This window comes from Trifolium pratense, linkage group LG2 (genome assembly GCF_020283565.1).
Source record: "Trifolium pratense cultivar HEN17-A07 linkage group LG2, ARS_RC_1.1, whole genome shotgun sequence".
Taxonomy (NCBI): domain Eukaryota; kingdom Viridiplantae; phylum Streptophyta; class Magnoliopsida; order Fabales; family Fabaceae; genus Trifolium; species Trifolium pratense.
Window position 1 is genome coordinate 26,912,303 of NC_060060.1, and position 23,630 is coordinate 26,935,932.

General features: G+C 32.6%; 3 protein-coding genes and 1 long non-coding RNA gene across 5 annotated transcripts; 2 read left to right on the forward strand and 2 right to left on the reverse strand.

The window, feature by feature from the left end:
* Positions 1-1,687: 1,687 nt before the first annotated feature.
* Positions 1,688-4,504, forward strand: LOC123911675 (metal transporter Nramp2-like). Its single transcript, XM_045963147.1, has 4 exons — positions 1,688-2,313; positions 2,599-2,735; positions 2,999-3,651; positions 4,280-4,504. The coding sequence occupies exons 1-4, from the start codon at positions 1,688-1,690 to the stop codon at positions 4,502-4,504; spliced, it is 1,641 nt and encodes a 546-aa protein (XP_045819103.1).
* A 3,039-nt stretch (positions 4,505-7,543) lies between these two features.
* On the reverse strand, positions 7,544-14,712 carry LOC123911676 (LEAF RUST 10 DISEASE-RESISTANCE LOCUS RECEPTOR-LIKE PROTEIN KINASE-like 1.1). 2 transcript variants are annotated; one of them, XM_045963149.1, is made up of 5 exons: positions 14,112-14,522; positions 13,828-14,063; positions 13,638-13,718; positions 12,885-13,136; positions 11,107-12,533 (listed from the first exon to the last, which is right to left on the reverse strand). In XM_045963149.1, exons 1-5 carry the CDS (start codon positions 14,426-14,428, stop codon positions 11,620-11,622), a joined length of 1,800 nt encoding a protein of 599 aa, XP_045819105.1. In that variant the 5' UTR covers positions 14,429-14,522; the 3' UTR covers positions 11,107-11,619. The 2 variants fall into 2 exon arrangements, with proteins under 2 accessions (XP_045819104.1, XP_045819105.1); XM_045963148.1 differs by having other exon boundaries at positions 7,544-12,533; positions 13,828-14,712.
* A 329-nt stretch (positions 14,713-15,041) lies between these two features.
* On the forward strand, positions 15,042-17,168 carry LOC123911678. The gene is made up of 5 exons (XR_006810617.1): positions 15,042-15,158; positions 15,657-15,708; positions 15,801-16,454; positions 16,550-16,717; positions 16,862-17,168. It is a non-coding gene; the product is annotated as an uncharacterized LOC123911678 (long non-coding RNA).
* A 1,715-nt stretch (positions 17,169-18,883) lies between these two features.
* LOC123911679 (2-oxoglutarate-dependent dioxygenase 19-like) lies at positions 18,884-22,168 on the reverse strand. Its single transcript, XM_045963150.1, has 4 exons — positions 21,841-22,168; positions 21,206-21,441; positions 20,136-20,463; positions 18,884-19,426 (listed from the first exon to the last, which is right to left on the reverse strand). The coding sequence occupies exons 1-4, from the start codon at positions 22,057-22,059 to the stop codon at positions 19,181-19,183; spliced, it is 1,029 nt and encodes a 342-aa protein (XP_045819106.1). The 5' UTR covers positions 22,060-22,168; the 3' UTR covers positions 18,884-19,180.
* Positions 22,169-23,630: the final 1,462 nt, after the last annotated feature.

The following is a 23,630-nucleotide window of genomic DNA, read 5'->3' on the forward strand; positions in this document are numbered from 1 at the left end:
TATTGTAAAAAAAAAAAAATCATACATTTGTTGTCTTATTTGGTACAATGCACTTATGACGTTGAAATAATGAATTTCATTGAATCTCTCCTTTTATTTGTATATGATTTTTACTCTCTTATTATAAAAAAGAAAAAATAAATAAACACTTCCCCTTTCTTCTTTTAACTTAACTCATGTTGATTATATGTTGGTTCCAAAAATATAACAAATTAATTCATATGGCTTAGTGGTAAATCTAATAAGAAGTGTAACTAAAAGGTTAAAGGTTCGATTCCTACTAAGAAATTTTTTAGCATTTTTCTACTAACTTTTTTTAATAAAGACACAAAATAACCTTGAATTGATTATGTGTCAAAAAATGAAAAAGGGGTAAATTAGGAATTTCATATGTACATTCTTTTCTTATATAGTAGATTCTAAAAATAAAGATTACTGTGATTCTTTGCATATGTTTTCTGACTCATAGGTAAAGAAAAATTGGTCAAAATAATTTCAAAGAATCATATTATTTTATATAAAAAAAAGTGCGATATCTTGATCCGTAAGAACTTTTTTTTGGATATTTTCCTTGGACAATAGCAGAAATTCGGAAAAATAATAACATAAATATAATATACTTTAATAAATTTCAAAGTTAAAAATTTAATAATGATAACAACTTTTAAGTAAAAAGAAATTTACCTTTAAGATAATAATATTAGTGGCTGAAGATATTATACTTATGTTTTTTTTTTAAAGGGAGAGTTTTCATTGTAATTATGTTTATAAGTTAACAGTTTAGTCATTTTATGTATGCTACACCCTTATTTTCTTTGAGATCATTCCACACACGGTTTCATTGGATTAATCAATCAAGGAATGAACAAGATTGTTACATCTTTCCCACGCAACAAAATTGAGCTCATCTTCCCTCAGAACTGGAATTGAACCATACACAAATCGAAATTTGTTTTTCGTAGCTAGAACACACTGCATCCTCTTAGCCCAACCATGATATTGCTAGCTCCTTCTAACTTCTAGCCATCCACATGGCATAACTACTCTAACTGCATAACAAATTTTCTAACTGGACACAACTAACCTCTAGTTAATGATTTGACTTGTTGAACAAGTAACTCAATTTGTTTCCTCTATTGTTATATAATTCAAGTATCTTTTGGTCTATACAAATGCAAGATCTCAGATTCGAACTCACATAAAGACACAAAACATATGAGACAGAAAAAATTGTGCAAATTAAATGTATCACATTTCCCCCCAAATTTGCTGGAAGGTAAAAGTGCTTCAGTTCCATAAATGACAAGGCAAAGTAGAGTAGTATAATAATATATTTGATTATAGGAACGGTGGAGATTGCTTTAAAATAACGTGACTTTAGTTAATCTAAATCCTCTTACACTAAAATTGGTTGATTTTACCATATCCAAAATATAGCATTATTTGTATATAAATATAGCATCTTTGAATAAACCACAAATACAACATGAGGTTTTACATGCATAATTCCCTTGATCATACACCCCTCAAATCTTGATACCGTTAATCCCTTGCGCAGCCATAACAATTGCACTAAATTTTCTCCATAATCTTCTCTCACGTAATAAGAATCTAAACAAGATAAAAGAAACGAATCAATAAACCAAACAACATTACAATGACAAATGATTTTCCAATCGCATGAAACATGGACACTCAATCACAACAACATCATAAACAAGAATTCGTCGAAGTAGAAGGAGAAGAAAATCGGCTGTTACAATCCGAAGAATGTGAGACAATACCATTATCCACGCCGCTGTCCTCTCTATCAACAACGTTAGATGATGGAAACAAAGAGGACTATGTTTACGCGGCTAAGGACAAGGTTCGTATTTTCGACTTGGAGTCAAACGGAAATAGTACCGGATCAACGGTGGTTCCTCCGTTTTCATGGAAGAAGCTCTGGCTCTTTACTGGGCCAGGGCTTCTAATGAGCGTGGCATTTTTGGATCCAGGAAATTTGGAAGGAGACTTACAAGCCGGTGCGATTGCAGGGTATTCGTTGCTTTGGCTTTTAATGTGGTCCACCATCATGGGACTCTTCATACAACTTCTATCCGCGAGGCTTGGTGTCGCCACAGGGCGCCACCTTGCAGAGCTTTGTAGGGAGGAGTATTCCAATTGGGCTAGATTAGTTTTGTGGTTCCTAGCTGAGTTGGCTTTGATTGCAGCTGATATTCAAGAGGTTATTGGTAGTGCTATTGCTCTTAAGATTCTTAGCCATGGTGTTCTTCCCATTTGGGCAGGTGTTGTAATCACTGCCTTTGATTGGTAAGCTATACATGTTTGTTTCTTGAACACTATTTTTTCTTCTTAAAATACAATTTGAATGAAAATGACACGTCATAAAAAATAAGTCTCAAATTGAGTTCTGGGAGAAAATATGAATCTCGAGAAATCGAGGATGAAAATCTCAGATTTAAGGGACTACAATCCTACTTCGGTTAAAATAAAAAATCAGAACTGCATTTCAGCCTTAATAATAACGACGGTGAAATTGAATGATATGGTTTGCCTAAGTTTGATCATGTTTTCTTTTTGTCTCTTGATGAACAGTTTCTTCTTTCTATTTTTGGAGAATTATGGAGTAAGAAAGTTAGAAGGTGTTTTCGCTATTTTCATTGGAACTATGGGCTTTTCTTTTGCATGGATGTTCTTTGATACAAAGCCTAGTGAAGAAGAACTTCTTATGGGTACAAATTTTCTCATGATGCAATTTAAGCACATTCATTTTCTATTGTATCAACTAAAAATATAATAGTTCATTATTATTCATTCTCAACACCGTTATAAACTTATTTCTTCTAAAACATGGATACCGGATACAATACTACTTACTGACATTGAAATCAATAATAATATTACATGAAACATATGTTGTTGTCATGTTGCTGACACACCTTCAATATGAAATGTCAATCTTACGTTATTTTCATTATGGTATACTTTATTGTAGGTCTTTTAATCCCTCGAGTAAGCTCAAAAACACTTCGTCAAGCAGTTGAAATTGTAGGCTGTGTGATAACCCCACATAATGTATTTCTCCATTCAGCATTAGTACAATCAAGAGACATTGACATACGCAACAAAGGCCAAGTTCAAGAAGCTCTAAATTACTACACAATCGAGTCCTCAATCGCACTTTTAATCACATTAGTGATCAATCTATCTGTGATAACAGTTTTTGCTAGAGTATTCTATAATACAGAACAAGCCAAAGACATAGGATTAGTAAATGCAGGACAATATCTTGAAGATAAATATGGTGGTGGATTTTTTCCAATTCTATATATTTGGGGTATTGGTTTATTAGCAGCTGGACAAAGTAGCACAATTACTGGTACCTATGCTGGACAATTTATAACTGAAGGTTTTTTAAAATTGAATATTAAGAAATGGTTAAGGGCATTGATTACTAGAAGTTGTGCTATTGTTCCAACTATGATTGTAGCAATTGTTTTTAATACTTCTGAAGGTTCTTTGGATACTTTGAATGAATGGCTTAATGTCCTTCAAGCTATACAAATTCCTTTTGCACTTATTCCTCTTCTTACTTTGGTTTCTAAACAAGAGGTTATGGGAACATTTAGAATTGGGCCTCTTTTAGAGGTAAGCTAGTTTTTATTTTAAATTTCAATACTATGGTTTCTCTTCCCGACTCCCAAATTTCTCTTTGCGTGCAAAACATGAAGAAAATTTCAGAAAATGTTTTCCAAAGTTTAAAAATAAAATTGGAAAACATTTTCCGAAATTTTCAACGCAAAAAGAGAAATTTGGGGGGCCGGAGGGGTGGGAAGAGAAAATTGAAGGATTTAAATATCTTTCAATACTTAAGAGTGTCCAAAATACATTCATGACTTAGGCTTATTTGGATAAACAATTTATTTGCAGCTTATAGCACAAGCGCTTATCAATATCATGATAAACACTTATGTATAAGCTTGCATAAGCTTATTTTTATAGCAAAAGATAAAATAAAGATGAATTGTTTTTATATATGCTACGAGCTGTTTTCATAAGCTATATTGAAGAACTTATGTAAATAAGCTGAAAAACACTTATGAACATTGTCATAAGTTATTTTTATAAGTTCTCCCAAATAGTGTCACAAAACTTGTGCGAGTAAATAAACTCAAATAAATCAATTCAAACATTTCTAATCTTTTATTTCAATTTCCTCCTAGAGTTTTAAATGATAAAAAATTGTTTTAAGAGATTGATAAATTTTGTGATGCAGAGGGTGGCATGGACAGTGGTGGTGCTTGTAATAATGCTTTATGGGTATATGTTATTAGATTTCTTTCTCTCTGAAGTGAAGGGATTATTGTTTGGATTTTTAGTCTTCCTGGGTGCAGCAGCATGGATTTCATTTATTGTATTTCTTCTACAACATAGTGGTGCTATTTCTTCTATCTTGGTCAGATCTCCACATTCTGAAGGCTTTTCTCTTGCAAGAAATTAAAGCAAATCCCTGTCATTTTTGGGGATAATAATGCATATAAATATTGAATATTAGAAATGCTATATCATTGTTTTTTACGAGGAGTAAGGCAAAGGTTGGTACAACATCAACTATGAGAAAAACATTTGAGCCATTAGTTCAAGCAAACAAAGATCATAATGAAGTTGAAAATGCTGGAATTGCTGCCACATCTCATGTCCATGGCCAATACTCTATTCCAGATTGCGTTAAATTATTGAAAAGTGCAAAAGATGAGGGTTTTTTTAATAGTCAACAATTTAGTTATTCTTTAAAAATGCTTAAAGATGAACAAAATAGAGTTCTGCTAATATCCTTAAAAGAATCTAAGGATGATTTGGTAGAGTGGATTTTATACATGTATGCTGATAAGAAATCTTCCAATATTTAGGTTTAGATTTTGCTTTATGTTTTCTAGTTAATTATATTGGCATTTATGCTGTATTCTTTAGTACCTTTCAAATTTGTTATATGACTGAGATTTTCGTTGAGATTTTGTATTAATATTATGCATTTGAGCTACTTCAATTTATATGTATTAGCATTTGGTAATATCATTGTTTTCGAATGCCGTCTAATCAAATTAACGAGCATTCAAGAAAAGTTTAAAAAAAAATTGCATATAACTATAAAATCCATCACATTCGCTATATTGGCAGAAAGAGATCCAACACAGAACGCCATGTTAGTGTGTAACTTTGATATGTTAATCACTTTTGTCGTTGTTTGTTGGACTTATACTGCACATGACACACATATTTTTTCGTCAGTTATTGAATAAATGAAAAATGTATGAAGGTGAGAAAAACACAAGAAGGGGGGGGGGTTTCTTGCTTTTGGAAAAAACTTAACTTATCAGCTTCTGAACTAGTTCAGAGTCTGATGAGTGTTTGTTTTGTAAAGAGTATGCAGCGGATATGAAAAGCAAAGAGAAAGAGAGAAGACAACACAATGCAATTTTATATTGGTTTCTCCCACAAATTGAGAGTAGTCCAGTCCCCGTGCATTTCCAAGGGAATTCACTATAATCACCAAGATTACAATGTAATAATTAACAATTTAGAGATCGATATATTATATGAAATTAGAACACACTTACTTGAATCGACAATCATGTTTACCGAAATAGCCGATATCGGAATCACCGATACATTAGACAAGGTCTTCCTCTGCCTGATCACATGCTCCCGTCTTTGAGGTCTTTGATGGGTAAAACCACAAATGAGCGTTCAGCTTATTGCTAGCTTGACGACGTGACGGCAAAGGGGACCTAGCCTATCTATTTATAAGATAACAACCCTAGTACCACCCATCATGGACTCTAGAGTTGGGCCTACACTTTGTTTCTACACAAATCAGAATTAGTGTTCAAGCCCATTATTATTGATCACAATTATCGGGCTTAAGCATCATCAAATGGATCACAATAACATCAACCCGTTTTTATTAAAACCAAAACCCACAATTGATTGCAGCCCACATAATATTAGAAAATATTCTAACATTCTCCCACTTGGGCAAAATCAATTGTGTATATTTAATTTGAATAAAACATTTTGAAAAAACGACTCTCGGGTTGATAACATATTTTAACGTGACCACAATGATCCCAAGATGCAACATCTAATTAAGACTCCGTCCAACAAAAGTTAAATGATATCGAATCATAGCGGTAATTATATCATTATCGATACAACACCTTCCATGGTTACAAATACCACCAAACTTCGTCGACTAGTCATCTGTGTAGAGTGTAGCGAGAAAATGATATGTCTGTGATCTCAACCATACTATCATTTTCTTCGTCAGTCCTCAATTTCTCTCAAATGCATTAAAGCCAGAGAAATTCAATGGTCCATAAGATACCACAAGTCCAAGCTCCCAAATGATGTTGACTACCGCGGTATAATGATCTAATCAACATCGAGCTCCGATATTTTAGACATAATTTCTCTCAAATGCCTCAAAGCCAGAGAAATTACATGGTTCTTAAGATACCATAACGCCTCAGCTCCAAAATAGTGTTAATCACCGGCTAAGTGATCCCGACAACACTGAGCTTATTTATTTATGTTTTCACATAATGCCTCAGCTCCAAAATAGTGTTGATCACCGGCATAGTGATCCCAACAATACCGAGCTATAATATTTATTTATACAATGCCTCAGCTCCAAATATTTTTATACACTGAGCTATAATATTTATTTATACACTGAGCTCAAATATTTTTATATTTCAAATTTCAAATAATTTCAAATTTATAAAAGGAGTTAATATAAAATTCAAACTCCCACTAATCAAGCATATCAAGAGAATATAAGTTATCTCCCACTAATCAAGTGATTTATGATGTTCAACATTTCAATGGAAAGATAACTGGAGAAATTCATTTGAATCAAAACCAAATTGGATTAGTATTATCATAAGAGGCCAATATAATAGTTCAATCACCTTTGGGCAGAATGCACCAACTAAGGTCAAAACCTTAGTCAAAACCTCAGATGAGTTAATCAATGAGTATACATTGAACTTTGAAATTTGTCACCTTTAGGCAGGCAAATTCCTCCGATCAATACATCCTCCAATAACTTCATCTAAAATTAATTTTTAACTACAACATATAATTATCACCTTTAGGCAGAAAATCACATGTCACAATTAAAAACATTCCTCAAACTACAAAGAAAATCTCATCAATCGATATAAGTGATCCCACTTTGGTGGTAACAGTTTATACCAACGCACAAAATTCTCTTGCATAGGAATCAATAATTAAAAAACACATTCCTCAAACTACAAAGAAAAGTTTCATCAAATCAATAATATAAGCGGTTCCACTTTGGTGGTAACGGCCTATATTAATGCATGAAATCTCTTGCATAGGAATCAATAATTAAAAAAAACACATATAATTATATGTCTTTAGTTGGGGAGAGAGATCATTACTATGAAACAGTCAACTCATAAGAGATCATTACTGTGAAACAGTCAACTCAATATAATAAATAAATAAATTATGCAGCGGAATAATATGAGACTTTATTTGAATATTATTGAGGATATAAAACAAATAGTCCCGAACTTTTATAAATAACATAGGACTCCTCAATATAAGTCTCTATAAACATTTATAAATAGTTGACATGTAAAACTCTCCCACTTGATAGAGAATTATAGTTGAATTACTAATCCAAAAGTGTTAAAATATTTAAACAAATATTCAACTATTTTCTCTATCACACAATGGACATGACAAATAATGTCACACTAAATTTTAAAATTGTATTTTATCCGGAATAAAACTCTCAAAATATTAAACTTAAAATACTCCCACTCAATAAAGTAAAGTTTTTAAAATTGGAGTATACAACAAAAAATCAATCAATGATTAGAGAGTTTCTAATTTTAGAATATTCTGGAAAATAACAATAAAATTTCATATATAATTGCACATTTATTATTTCAAAAGGAGTAGACAATATTCAAAATAAATTTCTCCTTATATGCAATTATAATAAGTCACAAGAGAATAATAATTGCACAACTAACCCTCAATAGTGTGGCTTTTTCATCCGTGCAAATAGAGTCGATGACCATTGATGTCTTTCATCCTTGCACCACTCTTTGACGGTGTCATCTCAGACAGTTCATAAATCAACAACAAAACGTTATAATAATAAAAGAACTCTAATAATAAATCAATACAAGGATAATTTAATTTTCAATTGCCTTAATAATCGCTCACAATATTATGAGTAATATTTTAAAAGTGAGCATGTACACAAAACATAAGGCAACTTAAAATATTTGGTGTCACAAAAAATTGAGTGGGATCATGTAGAGTGGGATATATCAAAGTGTCACAATAAGAGTAAGTAATCACCACAAAATACTGGACACAAAATTTTGAGATCTTGTTGATAATTAAAATATATTCTCAGATAAATTAATATTAATAATTTTCAACAAGGTGGAAAATTACGTATCAGTCCACACATGTTTCAACTTGATGCAAATTATCTGAACTAGACCAAATATGATATTTGCATAGACAATTCTGAATTCAATCATATCTAATTGATATTGAATGGCATATATATAAAATAAAATCAAGCCAAAAGGCTATCAACAAGAAACATATAGACTAAACATTGCCATTGGATATCACTTAAAATTTGTTGAAACTGAAACATAAACCGCAAAACAAATAGTAAGATTTGTTTTACTTATTTAATTATTTAATGACAATTGAATAGTGGAACTATGATAAATCACAACATATCTGTGCCTTATGATCAATGACAGCACAACATGTATATATTGAACAAAAGAGAGTGGAGTATATCAATGGTGAGTTGCATAACGTCAATAAAGCATTTCTAAATAAACTCCATTATTAGCTTTTCTAGATAAAGAATAGTGTAGAGCATATAACAGCTGAACTTGGAGACACTGCACACTCGCACAAATTCAATTTTACAGTCAATCCTTTTGCATACTAAATTGCAAAATTTGCACGAAAATTTCCCGTAACTAATTATGCCCTTATAAAGTTAAGTCAATTATGTCAAAATTTGCAATATCCCCAACACAAAAAATTAAGGATAGTACATCCCCAATTCTCATTGTTCTATTTTCAGGGAATTAATTTTTAAAAGAAAACAAACTTTGAATTGATGAGAAAAGGAACCCACAGTATTAGGATTGACAGTGGTAAAATAATTGGTCACAGTAGCACAAACACAAATTCTCCAAGATTCATCCAATTATATGGTTAATTTATTTTGTGGCCTTAAGATATTTATCAAGAATAAACCCAGCAATTCAATGAAAACCATTAACAAAATCTATAAAGTATCATCAAAACATATATATGATGTTCATATGAATTGGAAATTAATTCAAAAGCTCAAAATTTATTCCATAAGAAATTGTCAGACAAAACAAGTGGGATGCCAATGGACTTTATTCCATAAGAAAAATAAATTAACCAAAAGCTGAACAAAAGTAATTTCCTGCTAATGGCCAAAACCCAAATAAAATATCCATGCTTAGATACAGTTTAAAATATTATAGATGAAACTGTATTTATCAAATTGACCTCAATACTGGTAAATTACAACATGTCAATACTGAACACACATACTATGGTGTTAAGCAAATAGATTTTGGAAAATCAAATTGACCTCTCCAGGCACAATAGAATGTTCTCGAAAAGCATGCATATTAAAGGGTGGATTAGAAAAGTAAACCCTTAATTAAAGTTCAAAATGAAATCACATTCTAGAAATCACGATTTAAAGTTCACAAAATAAAATCCAACGTGAAACAGTGATTGTGCTTTTATTCTTATCTAAAGGAGATTAAGAACGACAAGAGAGAATCAAAGGGTAGATAAATACTCATGAAGCCGAACTATGTGAATAGGCCAAAATATGTAATACAAAATTATATATGTCATCGCAAGTCCATAGCATACTGGCCAGATTTCATTGTTATCAAAACAACAAATAAACAACATACGTGGATCATATATCAATAGAAAGCAGCATATGTGGTTTATATGGATCGTAAAATTAACTAATAACCACAAAATTCAATATAAGGATTCCAATTTATTTGTAAAAACAAATAAATTAAAGCTCTCAGTTTAACAATTGCACATCAAAACTATTTAGTGCAACAGACTATTTGGTCTTAGGCAAAGGTAAACATGTTAGGTGAACGAGATATGCAAAATTCCAATATATCTCAATCCATATTCAAATGAAGAACCGAGTGCAATCACGTGTATATATTATGTGTGAAAATTCAGATGAATTTCAATTCACATGGAAAAATTTGGCTGTTCCAAAATAAATAAATAAACCCTTAATCGATGGCCAGACCTTGAATTAAAAATCTATCACAACAAAGCTATCCAAAATAAATTATGGCCGAACAAAAAATTCTTAATGATCTAGCTATGATTCACGATTGAAAATAAATTAGGGTTCTAACTCATATAATATTAGGCTCTGATACCACATGTAATAATTAATAATTTAGAGATCGACATATTATATGAAATTAGAACACACTTACTTGATAATCATAATCACAAATCATCGTTACCGGAAGCGCAGCAATATCGAAAACATCGATGTACTAGACAAGGTCTTCCTCTGCCTAATCACATGCTCCAGTCTTTGAGGTCTTTGATGGGGAAGACAACAAATGAGCGTTCAGCTTATTGCTAGCTTGATGACGTGACGGCAAAGGGGACCTAGCCTATCTATTTATAAGATAACAACCCTAGTACCACCCATCATGGACTCTAGAGTTGGGCCTACACTTTGTTTCTACACAAATCAGAATTAGTGTTCAAGCCCATTATTATTGATCACAATTATCGGGCTTAAGCATCATCAAATGGATCACAATAACATCAACCCGTTTTTATTAAAACCAAAACCCACAATTGATTGCAGCCCACATAATATTAGAAAATATTCTAACATACAATTGTTCAAGCACCAAAGCAAGAGACTTCCCTTTGCCCAAACACATACTAAGAGACTTCCTATGCTCAAACACCAAGAAAGAGACTTCTTTTGCGAGAGACTTCTACAATCTAACTTATACAAAAATAGATTGTTAATTTGGATATACACTACTTTAATAAGAAATTCTAAGTGTCAAATTGTGTTAAGATTTTGACAGAGTTTTGGTTGTTTCAAATATGCTCATAGTCTTAATCTTTCTTCAAGTCTCCAGCTTCTTATATAGACATCCATAAGAGAGACGATTGAGATATTTATAGGGACCAAAAATATATTTAACTTTAACATTTATTTACTTAAATCCTAACTTCATATATTCTTATAATACAATCATAACAAGATCATCGTCAATGTTGGGTAGCTCAACCGGTTTGAGATGAAATAGAAAATGCATGTTCGAATGATGCAATGCAATTGACCGAGTTTATGAATATCTCAACGAGTATAAACAAATACAAATGCTGGAAATCAAAGACGAACTAACTGGCTCTAGTCACTGATATATGATGGATGGGAATCATGGGATGAATGGATCAATCTGAATACCCTTTTCATCAAAGTGTTTGTTGATGGCGTTGTGGCTTTATCCAAGTGTTTGGAAGTGATGGATGTGCATAACTTTGTACTACTTCTACTCCATGATGAAAATCAATCCCCTCATGATTCTCTCCTTCATTCTTCTCACTTTCAATTCTCTGCAGCACTTCCAATACTTCACTCATAGAGGGTCTCAATTCCTTCTCATCTTGCAAACACTGAAAAGCCAATTCTGCAACAGAAATTATCACATTTTTTAATCTCTCATTTGTCTGAATACCAAGAGAAGGATCAACCAACTCATGAAATTCGCTTCTTCGAATCTTCCTTACGGCTAGATTTGCCAACTTAATGTCATCTCTATCCCTTGTCAAATCAACTGCTGGCAATGATGATATTAGCTCAACAAGAACTACGCCGAAGCTATATACATCACTCTTGTCTGTTAGTTGGTAACATAAGCGATATTCTGGATCTACATAGCCCGGTGTTCCTCTCGGTGCTGTAGAGACGTGTGTGACATCGTTAGGGTATAGTCTCGAAAGACCAAAATCTGCAACCTTAACACAAAAACTGTTGTCAAGGAGAATGTTGTTGGTTTTCACGTCTCGGTGAATGACATCAGAAGCATGGAGATAAGTTAATGCTCCCGCGGTTTCTATGGCTATTTTTATTCTCACTGCCCATGGTAATGGTGGGTTGTTTTTTGCTTTTTCTCCGTGGAGATGGCTACTGACAGTGTCATTTGGGACGTATTCGTATACTAGCAGCAACTCACGACTGTGGCGCGATGTGCAGCCATAAAGGGATACAAGATTTCTGTGACGCATTCGTGTGAGGATTTGAATTTCGTTCGTGAATGATTCTACTGGTCTGTAGTTGCGCTCAAATAGGCGCTTCACCGCAACTTCACGTCCATCTCCAAGCTTTCCTGGTTATTGAAGTATCAAAATTAACATCAACAAGACATACTTAACTTCATTTTAGGCTCTTTCATACACATATTTCACATTAAAAAATGGCTAAGATCATAGAGAAAAATTAAGATCAGCATATCATTATTAAAGCAATACTAAATTGCTTCGCCTAAAAAATCATGTTTTAAGCTTAGACCATGATAAACTTGGGATTTTGAAAAATGTAAACGACATCAAAGTTTTTGATGTTTCTATGTGTGACCTCGATTGTGATCGCACATTTGAATGTGATTCCTCGCAATGTTATAGATTGAGGATCGACCACAACAGCAAATTTTAAACATATATGTTAGATAGTCCCTCACCATAGTAAATAGTCCCGAAGCCCCCTTCTCCAATCTGTCTAGCTTGATCAAAATTGTTTGTTGCTTCTTTGAGCTCGTCATACGAGAAGACAGGGATCCCAAAGTAGACAGCTCCACTTTCCGGGATTGTTGTATTTCTCGAGAGACCACGATGATTGGTTCCTGATTTGTTTTTCACTTCTGAAGATTTGATTCTCCAATAACACAGAAAAAGAATAACAAACAATGTAGTTGCCAATCCAATAGATAAACCTGTGTCAGGGATATAAAGCACTCTGTAACATTCACATGTACATAAAATATTTTTTGTTTATTGCAAATAAATTTATAAGCATCTTCATGAATATATAAATTAAATGGTAAAAACACCATAGGATTCAAAATGTCAATTCCAAACTTGGATTCTATAGAACCATCAATGAATTGGTCCAACTTGGATTCTATGGGATTGAAAATGTCAAGTGGTTTTGGGCCTATTAAGCAGGTGGTTAGGAGTTCGATTCTTAGCTCCTGCGTATGGAAAGAATTCAGTTGGGAGCGGAGAACCCACCTTGTGTGCCCTATAAGTTATTCGATAGAGATTAATCATTACTAACGGGCAGAAGCTCCATACCTATACTCATCACTCCTTTAACGTGTTGAACCAAGGTTTAAATCCCGACTAGAAGTGGTATTCACATTTAGTGTCCAACACACCTAGGATTATCTTCAGTAGAAAGAAGCTAGGTAAAAATAATGGTAACAATACAGTACCTATTACCGCAGCCTTCAAACCTGGTTCCTTTCTCGTTGTTTGAGTATCCGAAGGGTATTCAAAATAAGGAGGAGTCGGAGCTACATAGCAGAAATCATAAGAAAACAAATGAGTGTGCATTATATGGAACATATTTCAATCATGCAATCTTGTAAAACTAAAGAATGAACATTAGTATACTGTACTTACCTGGGAAACAATTTAAATTTAGAGTTTCTTGATCGAGCAGACAACATCCTTCACAGGACTCTTTATCTACTTTAATTTCGAGAAATGAGAATAATTTTGAACAACCGTAGTAAAGGGGATGGTGTTGTGGACATGGAAATTGAAAATTAGTGGGCATGGGAGGAGGATAATCAGGATTAGAAATGAAGTAGATACCGTAATCAGGACAGTTAATACTATATCTAGACATGTTTTTAGGGATGTCATGATAGCCATGATTGCATCCATAGAAGGTACTAGTGTTATGGCTGAACACTGGGGTATTCTTAATTGAGTCTGAATCAAAATCAGAGTAATCCAGGATATAGATGAAAATTGAATTGTTTATATATTTGATGCTATCAATTTTGTGATGTTCGTGGATTTTTTTCGCTGTAATGTAAAAGCGACATTTCTTGTTATCAACAGTGGTGTAGGGGAAGTAGATTTCCTCAACATATTGATCAGCGGGAGAAGAAAATTCTTCACATTCTGTGGGGTATTTAAGTTCAGCTTCAGCAAAGGGAAGAAGCAGAAAATAACAGAATAACAAAATGAAACTGAACATAAAGTAGGAAGCCATATTAAAAAATGTCACGATTAATTAAGGAAACAAACAACAATATGAAGAACATATAAAATATTAATTCTCTAGTAGTAGTAGTAGTGATAATAATAATAATAATAATATACTAGTAGTTAGTGTTAAGTGTGTTCATTACGGTAGTTGACTTGACCTGGACAAATGACTTGAGAAATTGGGAAGAAAGAGGGTATTAAGAATCCTATTGGTTCCCACTTGGAGTCGTTATGTAACTATGAACTTTGAAGCTTGACTTTGTATGTACTTATTGTGCCTTGTCCATTTCATTGCAGAATTTTGTGTTAAACGTGTCCAGCCGAAATTGATAAGGTAGAATAATTTTGTGTACACAATTAGGGTGGACAAGACCCGCAAAACCAGCCCAGCCCAGTTGAAACCGGGAAAAAAAAAATGATTTGGGTCGGATTTGGGCGGTTTTTTGAGCCCGCGGGTCTGTTTCACGGGTTCAGGGGAGTCCATGCGGTCGGGTCCGGTTCTATAAATGGGATACACGTGTACCCGAACCAACCCGTACTACTTACACAGTTTTTATTTTTATTTTTATTATTTATGTTATTGTTGTAACTTATACGTGCATTCACCTTAACAACACATCTTTCTCTCCAATCTCAAACCCTAGCACAGCGCCGCATCCAGAGAGAGAAGAGTGAAGATCTGAAACTCCGATTGACCACCGTCTTCGCACACTCAGCCACCGTCTTCAAAGAAGGTACGATTATCATCCTTTCTTTCTTTCTGTTTTATTTCTTTATTCAATGATTTTCTTTGCAAGAAGATGTATCACGTCTTTTCTTTCCAAGAGATATCTCTGTCTGTGTTCTTCATTCTTTTTCATCCTTCTCAATCTTCTATATCTCACCATTCTCATTCTTCTTCACTCGATTTTTAGGATTTTTGATTTAGGGTTTGTTATTCAAACTTGTTATTATTTTCTGTAGTTTTTAAAATCATCACAACTTGTTATTCAAACTTAAAATTCTTTGTTTTTGAACTTATCTATGTTATTGGATTTATTTATGATATATTTCCTTGAACATTTGTGGTTGGTTTTGTTACTATCATATTATCATGTTCTTGTATCTAGTTTTATCTAGTTTAGGTGTTGTAGTTTTTATTATCCTGTTCTTGAAAGGTAATTAGTTTTTTTTTTGTTTTAGTTTTGATTGTGAGCATGTTTTGAAACATGTTTTTCTTTTTATGTTGAAAGATGGCGCAAAGAGCTAGGATCTTGCAAGGAACTTGGACTGAGAGCACACAAGGTTATATCAATATTTAAAAACACATTAGTTTCTTTTGCCATAAATTAATAGTTTACAAATCTAAAACATTTAATTTATTATAATTGTTTCAGAATCTGCTGAACCACAATCACAAAGCCAAATATTCAATATGGATGAGTGTAGAAAAGCCATTACATTTTGTTCTCAGTAACGAAAATGCATTTAGAGGTGCAGGAAGTGAGGGGTTTAGACAATGGGGTAGACAGTTACAACCACAATTCACTGCCCCTTCACGGAGGACTATTGCTAAGGATTGTTATAAACTTTATTTGACTGGAAAACTGAAGCTCGAGACATTTTTCAAAACTAATTGCACTAGTGTAGCCTTAACCACAGATCATTGGACATCACCTCAAAAACTTAGTTACTTGGTCATTACTGTCTTCTTCGCTGACAATGATGGGAATGATAAAAAACGAATCATTAGTTTCACTTTGATTCTAGATGACAAAGAGGACTCAATTGAAAGAAAAGTTGAAGAGGTATTGAGGGAATGAGGAATAGGAAATGTGTCAAGGGTTTCATCTGAGAGCACATTTAGCAAGGGTGGTAGTGTTCTAAACACATGTTGGAGTTCATTGAGCCCACGTATGGCAGAGGCTTTGATATGTACTCAAAGTTGGTTGAATCCCTCAGTTGGAGTTAGAACAAGTGGGGCATCTCGGTCTGGTACTGCTGGTGAAGCATTTTCAGTAGCTGGACCTTCTGTTTGATTCCCTTTTATGGTATACAATTCAATTTTTTGTCTATCTCTTTCTCTTATTTTATGTACTTCATTAATTTTTATTTATATATACTAATTTAATTTAATTACTTGTAGGATGCATTTTTTTGATATTTTGGAGTCACATGTGACTCAAACATCACATGCCACTCTTTTGAACCTCGCATTTTGGAATGTAGCCTGCTTGTGAGCTTGGCTCCATGTGATTTTGAATGCTGATAAATGCTTAGCTGCCTAGTGAAATATGGTGAAGATTAGTAAATGGTAAGTTTGATGAGTTAATTTGACATTCCTTTTATCAATCACAAGGTTATAAATTAATTATATATTTTGCTTTATTAGTTAAGTTTGAAAAAAAAATTATTGCATAGATAACTAATATATATTGCTTCACTTTCACTTGTGCAGCAACAACGTTGTTTTACATGTGTTGAACATCAGCTGCTTGCAGTGCTACTGCTTCTAAAGCATTGTAAAATCCATTTATTTGTTAATTTGGATGAGGTTATGTTGATGATGTTTGGTTGTGTTGTTTAGCTGCGCATTGGACTTTAGCCAGCTTTATAACTATTATAGGTTGTGTGAAATTGTTGTGTCAGACTGCTTGATCCGGAAATTCATCATGTTGATGGTTTATGCCTTAATGGTTGTAATCTATGTTTATAAACAACTCATTACTTTGTGTAAACTGTAAAGCCCCCTGGAATTGGACCTAATATGGCTTAATTATGACTTGTTTTATATGTGCTGGGTTGACTTTGCTAATATGGTTGTCATATTTATGTTATGTTTATAATTTACGTTGTGAAATTGATCCACCTTCAAATTATTAGGAAATGAATGGCCTAGAGATGTTTGAATGGCTAAATTTTTTGTGAAGTGTGTTATGGCTATTGGACAGCAAAAATTGTCCAATTTGAATTTGGTAGGAAAAAATGACTATAAAATGTGTACCGATCAAAATTGGAAAAATGATCATATATTAAAAAAATGCTCATTTGGGTTGTACTGTTCAAAATTGGGTTGTTAGAAAATAGGCCCATTAAACAAAAAAAACCAATTAAACAAAAAAATAATAAAAAATCAATTGGGCTGCAATTGGCCCAAATTGTATAAAACCATCCGTCTGACCCGTAATCCGCTTTAACCCAACCCGCCCAAACTGTTAATGGATTTTGAGTTGATATGGGCCAGAGGTTTCCACCCGCGGATTGGGCAGGTTTGAGGTTTTGGGCTCATACCAACCCAACCCGGCCCGTTGTCCACCCCTTTCACAATTGATCACACCAAATATCTGATTGATTGCTTTTTCAAGGTACATTCAATGGATGAGATGAGAGAATATCGTTAACCCTATGTTAGATTCCACGAGCCTTTGACTCTAAAAGTGATTTTGTTTTTAATAAGTAATCTAGTGGTTAGAAATTTCAGTCTTAAGGTGAATAAGTGGAATGACCAGGTTCGAACTCGAGCCATTGCATATTATATAATGCAATGTCCCTACCAACTAAACTAATCTCATAGGACGTCTAAAAGCGATTTTTATATTGAAATTTGTTGTCCAATTTATTGTGCAATTTACTTTTAAATAATGTATTCAAACATCATTTTCCTCTCTCCAATAGTTTGGGATAGAAGTGAGTTGATCCGAAACCGCTTCCTCATGCGCAATTTTTTAAAAACTTTCAAAGTTAATATCATCGACTTATTCACTCCCCTTGCCCCTCTAAGTCGAAAACCACGGGTCTAAGAGTAAGAATGATATTGTAGAAATCTAGTGGTCTCTTTTTGACTTAGTTTCATAATTCCTTTTGAGATTGAGAAAGTGTGTAAATGAAATTGCATCAAAATGAAAATGAATGAAAATGCGAAAATGTATATAAAAGCACAAAAATGTGTATGTGAATAAAAGTTGGTATAAGGCAACTTGAAATAACAAAGGTAATCCAACCCGTAGGTTATTTATCACAAAAGAGGTTGATCCCAAATGACAAATTAATTGAATAAAAAGATCATTGTCCTTCTATATAAATGTGTATATGTGAATAAAAAATATTGCTCAAACCGAAATATGAAAATTTGACAAAACTTTACCACTCCATTTTGAAAAAATCAATTGAACCTAATTTGTCTTCACAAGAGAGGATTTAAGGACGAAGTTGGTTTATGTTACGAATAATTTCAAATATGCCATCCTTTTTTATTTTATTTTACAGAGTATTGTGGTTACAGATGTGAAAATTTTTTGTGGAATGTGTTTTTTCCAGTAATAGTATTATGATACCGTAATTTTTCAAAAATCAGAGTGTAGCTTTTAAAAAATTACACTAAGTCACTGTATTCGAACACATCCACAGGGACACCAACTACACACTAAAAAGTTCAAATTTCTGACCACTTAAATCAATCTATCATTGGTCAACAGTTTATAATATGAAAATTTGATTATAATCTATTTCACAACGTTACACAAGTACACACTAAACTATAATTCCACGCGTTAATTTAAAAAGTAAGAAATATACTTTTGAAAGACTACACTTAGGATTCAAGTCCAGCTAGTATTTTTGGAGAGAGGTAAATGTAAATACATTTGTAAGTGCTCTTTGAACCTTAAGGTCTTCTTTACCTTGAACCAGGGCACCATCCCCTCACTCTAAATTTAGATTATAAAAGAAAAGACCACACTTACGAGTACTACTTAAGCAAGGGAAACATTGTTTCCTTTCAGATTCGAATATAATCTAAGCAAGATTTTCTCTCTAGTTCACGACTTTGTTGAAGTAGCAAGTAATCTTTATATTGAATGCCACGATATGCTGAGGGGTTATCCTCGCTAAGCAGCTCAGGTGCAGGGCTAACAATGGTATCAAGTGTAGGCCCATTTGCTGTACCAACAGAAATTCTTGCAGCTTTCTTATTCATCACAATAGCACGATGAACAACACTCTTATACTTTCCATTTGTAAGTATCTGAGGACAAATATGAAACATCCATTAGTAATTCTTTTTTGTAAGTATAAGCATAATATTCCCTCAAATTCTTTATATGAGAATTAATTTATTTCATTTATTTCTTATAAAAAAGATACAAAAGAGTAATTATTTATTTATATTCAATAATGAAGATAAATTTTAACAATAGAAAACTACGTAAGAAAATCAAAACATTTCTTCTCACTTATCGATAACTTCAAATGTCGCGATATATTGTCTTAGTAGTGGATAAAATCATAAAAGGTTCGCAACTTTAAAGGTTTAATTGTTTGTTTGATCTCTTATGTTAATTTTAGGTTTTAATATAATCTCTTGCGTTTAAAATGTTTTAAGTTAGTCGTGTTAATTTTTGTAAATTTTTGTAGTCTACCTCGGTACGTCTTGTGCCAGAGAGGCTGATTCAATTAATATATCTCATTTTGGCTTGTTCAAAAAAAAAAAAAAAAAAAAATTGTCCATATAACTAACATATTTGAATACATTGACAACGTAAAAGAGTGCCACTTGAAAATTTTAGACAAAATTAACTCAAAATTTAACAGAAAAAATGAACTTATGTTACCATCAGTAACATAAGAGACCAAATTAAAACTTTTATACATAGAGAAACTATTTAAAACTTAAAATCAATATAAGAGACAAAATATGCAATAGAATACATAAATGTATGCAACTTTAATTTTACCTCCAAATGATCTCCGGTGTTGATGAGAAACGAGTTAGGTAAAGGATTGACAGGAATCCACTTGCCATCATGTTCAATTTGAAGCCCACCAAGCTCATTTTGCATTAAGAGAGTTAAAAGCCCATGATCTGTGTGAGCAGGTAGGCCCATGACGAGTTCGGGCTTAGGGCAAGGTGGGTAGTAGTTGATAACAAGTAGCTGAGAGCCCGACTCCGCATTCATCATATTATGTATATAATTTTCTTCTAGGCTCAAGGTTAGAGATATTGCTTTTAGCAACTCTCCAATCACTTCCCTATTCTTTGTAACATATTCCTCTAAAGTTTCACTGCAAATAGTTTAAAAAAATGAATAAATACCTTTATAATGTCCTTAATTATGAGCAATCAACTTGTCTTTAATGTGCATTTTGTGTGACCATACTAGACGTTATTTTATGTTAAATTCTTCTCTTTTTTTTTTTGAAGGAATTTTATGTTAAATTCTTATTGGTTTCTTAAATAGTTTATTTATCACAACCAACTGCAAAATCATTATTTGTCCCATTCGACCTTGTCTTCCATTAAGAATTTCCATATGTATAGTAATGTTAAATCGATGGTCCAACCCACTCTACCTTGTCTTCCACTCTACCTTCACATACACTATTCGTATGGTTGAATGTAGTTGTAGATTAAAAAAATAGTCGTTATGACCCAGTCAATTTTGAAAATAATTGCTAAATTATTAATGAGGAGTATATCACTATTAATGAGTGGTATTATTTATTTTAAACACTTCAAAGGAATTACACACTTCAGAAGAACAGAGGCAGTCCCCACTCAAGAGCAGTACGACACAAATTAATTTTCACAGTATCTTTTCCTATGGACGGAAATTTGGTTCACCAATGGGAAGATCAAGGTTCTTTTCCTATGCTAATGCTCACAAGTGGTCCACCTTCACAAGTGGTCCACCGTAAACAAATGATCTATCGAATATGAATTTTACAAAAGAAAAAAAGTGAGAACAAAATATTTAGAAGAAAAAAAGTTTCAAAAGAAGAAGATATAAGTGAAAGAATGGTATACCTAAAACCGAGGGGATTGGAAGGAGCATGAAAGTGAGGGTGAACATAACATTTGAGAAAATCTCTCCAGTAGTGGGTTTTGTCTACTTTGATATTGAAGCTTGTACCACATCTAATTGGATCAAATGGCTTTTCACCGATGCATTCTTTTTTTTCTTCACTTGGCAGATCGAAAAAGCATTGGCTTAATCTTAACACCTCAGCCCTCAGTGTCTCCGACACCCCATGATTGATTAGCTTCAGTAATTAATCATTAAACAACTCATTATTAGTTTTAAGCATTCATTAGGAAAGAAAAGTACATCTAATATTCATGTGGAGTAGTCAAGAAAATATATACTAGAAATAATTAGTGTCTAAATATAAAACCGAAATTGAAGATAAATTACTAATATTTTATATTTAGAGAATTGGTGGCTTATTAAGAGTGACTCTTAGTGGTAGAGTCAAAAAATTTGACCAGAGTCTGGGTAACTGCTCAAGTTTAGTGGGCTTTGACTCTGCTCATGGTGAATTTTATTATAGTATAATTTTAGCCCGGGTAACTATGTCTTTGTGATTTTGTAAAACTCGTTGTTATTTCTAACATGCACAATGGTACAATTTAAAAAAATGATTGAGTTTGAATAATTGTACCATAAAGAAACCCCAATCGCGGCAAGCATCACCAAGTTTTTGAATTTCCATGGAACGGTCATTAGAATTGGAAGATATGAGTTTGGAAAAGTCAATTGTTGGAATATTCTCTGTTTCATTCACCATGGAATCATAATCTTCATTTTCGTTGTGGCAAATGTAGTTAGAAGGAATAGACTTTAGAGAATTTGATTCAACTAATCGTTTAACACTAAACATGTTGCTCTATGTTTGGGTGGAAGATAGAAGAAGCAAGTTTGGGTATAATAATTAACATTACTCCATGTGTCTTTTTATATGCAAAACTTTGGTGGTTCATTTTTTGTTTGTCATGTAAACTTTGTGTGGTTTAGCTTACATTTCAACACCAACTGAACTTTCCATGTCGATACTTTAATTTGGTGGCCCTTTAGTATAGTTGATGGAGGACAACATGTGACTTTTAAAATAGGGGACCGGAAAACCGATTAAAAAATTGATTAAAATTTTAAAAATATTAAAATAGTGACTAAAAATATATTTAAAGCAAAAATAAATAATAAAAAAAATTGATGATGAATAAAAGTCCGTTTGGATTAACTTATTTTTGAGCTTATGCAAACAGCTTATGTAATATAAATTATGTTTTATGATATTTTATAAGTTCACACTAGTGAAAATTAGAGCTGTCAAATGAGCTGGCCCGGCCTAGTGAGCCAAACAATATATATCGGCTAGCCTAACCCGGTCCAGTTTTTGTTGGGCTATACATTTATGAGCACAGCCCAGCCCGTATGGGCCATGTGGGCTAACGGGTCTGGCCTGGTCCATTTCATTTTATTTTTTTCTCATTTATTTGATCTTTTTTTACATGACTTTGATGTATTAATTTCTCATAATTATCAATTTTATTGATATATAATTGTATGCAAATGTAAATAATTTTTATATCAGCACTAAATATCAATTAAACTCAAGTTTGATTCTTATAAAAGAAATAAAATCAAATTAATAAATTATAAACTTAAATTTTTAAAGAATTTTAGGTAAATATGACCCTTTTTATTATGTTTACACATTTTTATTATGTTGGGCTAATGGGTCGCTCATTAGTCCGGCCCATTTTTTACGACTTTAATGAAAATTGTATTTTTATAAATTATTTTATCATAAATTATCTTGACAAATTTATAATAATACATAAAAATTACATAAGTTCAAAAATAAACTATTCAATCGCTAACCAATTTTTTGGTAGGTGTGATGATTACATCAAAATTGTTAGAAAACCAATAAAATCCACAACAAGAAAAAGGCCAAAGATGCTTTTACGAAAGCCCATCAGTGATGCCGATGGCTAAGATAATTTCGTCCAGGGCTTCTGTCACCCTGCCATGCAAATGCATTATTACACACAGAATAAGCATCGTAGAAAAAAGCACTTGTACTGGGAAAAACAGACGCGTTTTTCTTGCATATGCTACATGTGTCATGATATAGCGTTTCAAAAAAAATTACAGTAATATTAGTAGTAAATGAGAGTTATAAAACGAGATATTGTGAATTTTTAAACGAGAAATTATGAAGTTCAAATATTTTAGATTCTCTTTATTCAAAAATGAGATATAAATTGGGATTGTGTATTAGTTACACAACGTCATAAAAGAGATTATTCTATTTAGATTAATTTTTTTAGATGTTTTATAATTAATTGTTATACTATAATTTTATTAAATGGAGTGTGGGATAAAAATTGTCTTGTTTATCAAACTTTTTTTATATTAGTGAAAACATGATAATTTTTTATTTAA